This window comes from Capsella rubella, unplaced genomic scaffold, assembly GCF_000375325.1.
Source record: "Capsella rubella cultivar Monte Gargano unplaced genomic scaffold, Caprub1_0 scaffold_99, whole genome shotgun sequence".
Lineage (NCBI taxonomy): Eukaryota > Viridiplantae > Streptophyta > Magnoliopsida > Brassicales > Brassicaceae > Capsella > Capsella rubella.
The window spans coordinates 4,412-11,272 of record NW_006238829.1 but is presented as its reverse complement, the minus strand read 5'-3'; the positions used below and the strand labels follow the sequence as shown (position 1 = coordinate 11,272).

At 42.1% G+C, this 6,861-nt stretch overlaps 1 protein-coding gene across 1 annotated transcript; it reads right to left on the bottom strand.

The window, feature by feature from the left end:
• Nucleotides 1-4,094: 4,094 nt before the first annotated feature.
• LOC111831445 lies at nucleotides 4,095-4,738 on the bottom strand. The gene is made up of 2 exons (XM_023785581.1): nucleotides 4,565-4,738; nucleotides 4,095-4,490 (listed from the first exon to the last, which is right to left on the bottom strand). The coding sequence occupies exons 1-2, from the start codon at nucleotides 4,736-4,738 to the stop codon at nucleotides 4,095-4,097; spliced, it is 570 nt and encodes a 189-aa protein (XP_023641349.1).
• Between the last annotated feature and the right edge of the window lie 2,123 nt (nucleotides 4,739-6,861).

The following is a 6,861-nucleotide window of genomic DNA, read 5'->3' as shown; positions in this document are numbered from 1 at the left end:
ACGCAAGTAAAGATGCCTCCTATCTCAATAACAAATGAAGTGGAATTGGGGTTGTTTAAGATGAAGCATCGAGAGTACGGTGGACTTTATTTGTACGCAACTCTGATGGGAGAAGGTGAAGAAGGGATATTGGCTACCAACCCAATGGGAGAAGGTGACGAAGGAAGGTCTCAAGAAGGAATAGATGGGCAGCACGATCAACATATAGCTAATCCAGATGGTGGACATTTGGCAATGGGGGGAGCATGTGGTGGACATTTGGGAATTGCAGAAGCAGACAATATAATGTCTAGCAAAGATGATGTAGATGAGCAGATGTGTACTCTAGAAGATGAAGTTTTGTTGGATCATCTAGCCACCGTGGAGGCCATTCACAAGGCACAAACTGACGTTGGCGAAAGGGGTAAGGAACATAAAAGAATAAGAGAGGAGGAGGTGGAGGAACAAGATGCAGTGGACATGTTGGGGGACCTATTTGATGAAGCGAATGATCCATCAAGACAAACATCTCTTGGTTCGGGAGAGGAATCAGATTATGATTTTGACGAGTGGACAGACCGGATAAACGAAGAATACCCGCCTGATTGGGATCCTTATGTTAATATGGCAGTTTTCAACAGTGACGAATGTCCTCTGTCCACGTACATGCACTTGCTGAAGACAACGAATCCAGGAACAATAACGGACATGCACACCTCGATGGACAAAGATGCGAATGTACTTTTCAAGTATCCGTTCTTCGCTTTCGGTGCATCGATATCTGGATATAAATATCTACGGAAGGTGATAGTAATTGATGGGACGACCATGAAGGGGAAGTACAAAGGGTGTCTAGTTGCTGCTAGTGGACAAGATGGAAATATGCAAATCTATCCATTAGCTTTTGGGGTGGTAGATGGAGAGAACACAGATGGATGGGTGTGGTTCTTTAAGAACCTGAAAAAATTTTTCCCCGACGAAGAAGATCTTGTCTTTGTGTCTGATAGACACGCATCCATCTATGCTGGTCTACGGGAAGTTTATCCTATAGCACACCATGGATCGTGTACTGTGCATCTTTTCAGGAATGTGAAGCATAATTTCGGGTGTGCTGGCTTGGCAGCAGTTGTTAGCAAGGCGGCAAGGGCGTATACGGTAGGAGATTTCCGTGTATGGTGGGCTGAAATAGAGGAACGTGAACCAGAGTGTGCGACTTATCTTAAGGAAATAGGATTACCACATTGGACATTATCTCATTTTCCAGGCGAGTTACAACCTGATGAGTAGCAATATATCAGAGGCTTTGAATGCGGCAATGCAAAAAGCGATAGATTATCCGATTGTCTCGATGGTCGAATTCATACGGGCAATGTTGATGAGGTGGTTTCACTTAAGGAGGATAAAAGCATCAAAAACGAGAACTAGATGTACACCAGAAATTGAGGCAATTCTAATAGACCATTTGAAGGATGCCGTAAACTGTGCAGTGTTGTCCGCAAGTGATTGGGTATACCAAGTAAACGATGCTGCAGGGTGTGGTTTCATCGTGGACCTCGAGAATAAAACATGCACTTGCCGCGTTTTTGATGTATTGAAGGTACCTTGCTGTCACGCATTAGCTGCTAGGGGAGTGAGACAGCTAGATATATACAGTTTTGTGGATCTGAGTTACTTTGTGGAGCCATGGCGAAAAAAGTATGAGAAACTCATTATGCCGGTGCCTAAGGAGAAGGATACGGACATCCCAGCTGTAGTTCAAGAAGTACCTATTAATCCGCCTAAGGAAAAACGCGGTGGGGGTAGACCAAAGAAGAGAAGAATCCCGTCACAAGGGGAGAAACGTCGGGTAAGTATAAATGATTGTGTGGACTATAACTAGATTGCGGTGTATGCTTGGGATGCTTCTAATCCACTTTTGGTTACGTCTGTCAATAAGGTGAGGAAACGGACAACTCCATCCAGATGTGGAAGGTGTAATGGAGTGGGACACAATAGGAAGACTTGTTCCAACCTTATATGAAGTAGACAATTTTTCTGCAGGTTCAACGTGTGATGGCAGACAAATTATCTAGTTTTTAGAGGTTTTTGGATATTTTGCAGGTTTTTGGAGGATGATGGTTTAATGATGGTATAATTTTTTGTACAATTCAGAAGGTCTGATCCGTGGACTATAATCGGGGTGTAATGTCTGTTATCTAATTTTGGATTTGTAAAATGTGATTAGTGGACCAGAATTGGGAATTTAACTGGTCCACCACATATAATCGGGGTATGTATTTTGCGGAGTCTTGTAGAAGTGTTTTGGTCCACAAGTGTAAGGAGTTTGTCGTTTATGAACAAGCATTAAACTTGCAGTTGTGTGATTGTTGTGGCAGTAGTGGGGAAAAAATACACGTGCGTTGGATAATTAGTATTAGTTAATCGTAGACATACCATAGTTCAATGGACAAATCCTCTACGTGGACATACATAGATTGCACTACATATTATAACATATACAATTTGTCGGCGCGCATGGACCTACATACATAACCGAGAAGGATTATGGGACAATCGAAACAAAGACGTCCAACATAATGTTGCCCCATCAAAACATACACATGAAGTCGATGGACCGCCACCATGGGCAGCATATTTCGCAGCGAGACTCATTACTACACTTCAACCCATCTGGTCCATAATACAAGATGCATGTAGGAACTTGGCGATATCTCCATGTTGCAGCGTATTCAATATTTGAATATATCCTAACTGGCCCAATCTCACGAATGAATTGGAAAACTAAATCAGCCGCCCGTTCAGCTTCATCGTATGAACCTGCTCTCCTTTGAAATGAAGACACTGTGGACAAACCTTCGTCATAATGTCCACGAGTAATAAGAAACATACCTAGTGAGAACTCCATTTCTATGGACAAAGGTGATATTGTCTTCAAAAGTTGTATACCCTCGTTGATGAGACCTTCTCGGCAAGTTAAACGAAGACTCTCCAAGAAGCAAGCTGTGGGGTTTTTAGCTTTCACACACCGAACAAAGAAGGAACGATATTTCCACCATTTGTTGGTCAAATCAGGGTTGTGTAGGAAAGAGATGAGGGATGTTGCCTTCAACACTTCTTCGTCACAAACTATTTGCATTCCATATTTCCCAGTAGCCATAAGTGGCCCTAGATCTTCAAACCCATCACGAGAAAGCAAAATAAGAATTTTGATCAAAATACTTTTTGGGATAGAGAAAAGAAAATTTCTAAGATTTCGTTTCCGAGAATCCATTGCAAAAAAGCATTTAAACTAGCCAGACAATCTATCCATACATATATACCTCAATATCTTGTCCTTAGGAATTAATTTTAGGAAAAGTAGGTGTGAACGTTAGTTGGGATGGTGCCAAGGAATAATTTTCCTCGTATTAGTGTGTATTAATGGAAGTTGAGTTGGGTAATAAATACGGGAGTAACGTGTAGATGTGATGACAAAATTGGTTTGCAAATGGGTAGCATGTAATTAATATTGTATCATGTTGGTTCTAACGTAACCACATAATTATGGCATGTCGCTGAGAAGGTTTCATGAAGTACCGAAATTTAGAAAAGGACTTGTCGACCGGAAACTAAGCAGATTCAAACTTGTCCTCTATACCCTAAAGCTTGTATTTATTATATGTCCTCTATACCCTAAACCCTGATGGTATTATGTTGCTGGGAAGTATTGAGAACGACAGCTTGAAATGTCCACGTAAATGGTTCGTAAAAATGTTGTCCTCGGGTATATTAAAACTTATTGTCCGTTAGGCCAAACCCACAAGCCTCGTACAGTATGTCCACCGCCAAGGGTTTGGCCCATGTTATAAAATTATGTCCCCCCAACAAACTTTGTAAAACATATTTATATCGCACATCATGTCCACCAAACTCATAGCTATTGAACACATATGAAACTTAGGCAGTAGACAAAAAGCAACAACAACCGAAAAGAGGGTTCTCGCCTAAAAAGTTTGAAAACGAAACAAACAGAGGAAAATGTCTGTCCACAAGGGGACAGAGGTACAACCACATGGCATGTTCAAAACGGATAAAAAGATAACAGACCCAGAAAAATGTCCACAAGGGTCCATAAATCAGGCAAACTTGGAGAAGTAAAAGTTTACAAACAGCGCGACGTAGATCGTGCCAAGAAATTTGTAAATAATCTGATGCGATTTAAACAATTTCAGGCCCGTTCGTGGTGGTGTTGGGGAGGGGGTGGAGGACAATTCGTCAACGTGTGCACTTAGTTCGGCGACGGATGCTTTGCAATCTTCCACCGCCTCCATGAATTGATTGAGTAGTTTTTCGTGGTGGTTGGCCCGAGAGAGCATCCATCTGGGGTCGCATCGTTCACTGGTTTTGCTGTAGGTGATGTACTTCACCCGGTCATCTTGCTCTTCGGACTTGTCCTTAATGTTTCGTAACTCTTCCAATATGGCTTCGTCCCACCACTTGTTCAAGTGGAGGAGACCATTATGCAAAAGACCCTAAATGGTTAAAACCATAGCTTCTACTTACATAAAATTATAAAGTACAAAGAAAAACAATCAATGGTACTTACATCTGCGTCCTCGCATTCAAAGTAACGCCGCCCGACGTTGGGTCCTTCTGGAACAGTCCTAGCCCTCATAGCAGAGCCGCAAAAGCAAGTAACCGGAATTCCTGAGGCTGGAGTAGGTCTGGCGGGTGATGCTGCTGAAGAAGATGATGGCTGAGAGTAAGAATATTGACCCATTTTCGAAGCCTGGGAGAAGCAACTACTTTCGAAAGCTTCCCGTGAAAAAGTTAATTTTTAGGGTTGTGTGTTAAGTTTCTATGGTTGCAGCATCCACTTACCCTACTTTAAAAAAAAAATATTTTTATTAGTTGTAATCCTTTAGTCTATACGCTACAGAGATAGGTTGATTGAGCTGACTACACAGAAGAGAAACGTGTTGCAGGCCTATACGGTTGAGTATGTAAACCAGCTTTCTAGTGGTCTCAGCCAATCAGATTTAGAAACGTGTTGTTATATGGGGCCATCAACAAGAAAACAGTATAAATTAATTTTTTTTGATTAAATTGCGATTGTTAACACATCCAAGTTACTTTCAGGTGGACAAACAAAAGGTTTAGACAAAGAAGGACAACGTGAAAAATATATAGGAAGGACAAAAACATAAAATGACGTTACTTCGCCGTCTCGACGAAATGGGAAGATAGATATAGGAGGCAGTGGACATAAAATGTAGTAGTTATGTCTATCGTCACCCCAAATGTACTGAGGTAGGCAAAGGAAACATATGCGAACAAACATAGATGATGGGGAAATATTGTCTACGGACGATCAACAAAAAACACAAAAGGCCAATACGATAGTCAAGGGGACAGAGAAACAACACACTCTTCGAAGATATCAACGGCATATCTCAACCTCATCTCGTCCACCATGGCTTCTGATATGATATCATCTGCTCTATATCCGTGCGCCTCGAGCTCGATGAACTTGACAGCAAGTGGACCACAGTCTCCCGTCCGTTTGTTTTGATAGATATTCTCAACTCTCTCAAAGCTGAACACCTTAGGGAGAGGGGGGTCGTCTTCAGAGGGGTTCACCAAGTCTGAAATAATGTGTGGGAGCAGCTCCAATAAAGGCTTCATAAACCGTTGCGCCTTACTCGGACCGTTGTAGATGATTAATGGGTCAAAGACAAGAATGCTCCCCTTCTTGAGGCGAATTGCAAGCAAAACCCAGTGCCGTTTCCCCCAGTTCATTGGCAAATACACTGTGTCGACATCGGTGAACCAAGCCAGCTTACCAGGGCGGTTGTGTACTTGACCGCGGACATAATTCTTGATTATGTTATTCCACGCAAACCTAGTTCCGGCCTTCTTGGACCTCCTGAAACGTGGTAGTTCATCGTCGATCATGCCAGAAAACCATGTGTCAAGGACAGCAATCCTTTTCTCAAGGAATGATTCACCAAAACGCCTCCAGGTCGACGCTAGCATCGCTTCAATATGCTGCAATGTGAAACAATTTGTAAACAAGCTGACCGCAAAATAGTGCGGTAAAAATTCAGAACCAGTGTTACTTACAGGGGTGTGGACCCAATGCTGCGACGTGTATAACTCTTCAAAGAATGAAGGCTTCACAGATGAGCCATCAATCATATACTCGATGTTGTTTGTTAGCGTAAAGTATTGCATAGCGTAGACAAATGGGGATTAGTTGTCTACACACTAATGTCCATCGGGATAACAAATGTGAAAGTGATGGCATACCTTTTTTTGTAGGATGACAACTTGGCAATGAATTTTTTACGGAGCCCAGGTTTGACCGCCTTGAATGGATCGTACAACGCATCTTCCGACCCATCTACCGACTCATCATCCGCCTCATCGGATACATCTACCTTCCTCTTCTTCTGCGAAGAATGTCCATATTTCCTGGGCCTTTTCCTGGCCCTCTTTGGTGGCAATGGAGTAAGGACTTGGTCTAAAACAGAGTTCCTTCTTTTCCTAGGAATTTTCTTGACTTGCTGAAGTGCACAATCCTGTTCAACAAAAACTTGAATAGGTTAATGGATATATCAAGGATGGTTTGTTCCGCGAAAACTAGAAACTAGAGAAAATCAAACAATTGTCTACCTGCGGGTCAGTCAAGTCTATAGGATCCATGTCGCCATCATCATCCTCGGCAGCTGGCTGGTCACAATTAGAAGAGACTTCCTGACAAGAATCCTGTTTATGTATTAGTATAGAAGGAATTATAGAAGGAAATATACACACACAAAACATATCAACATTTGGGTGTTAGTAGGTCTTCGGATAAAAACCTGTTCTGAAGCTGTCTCTGATTGTTGTGATTCATATTCA

Excerpts from the sequence above, each read along its gene's own strand:
- LOC111831445 (XM_023785581.1), bottom strand. The coding sequence starts at position 4,738 with ATGGGTCAATATTCTTACTCTCAGCCATCATCTTCTTCAGCAGCATCA. Across the intron at positions 4,491-4,564 it reads TTGAATGCGAGGACGCAGAT|GGTCTTTTGCATAATGGTCT; the intron begins GTAAGTACCATT and ends TTAACCATTTAG.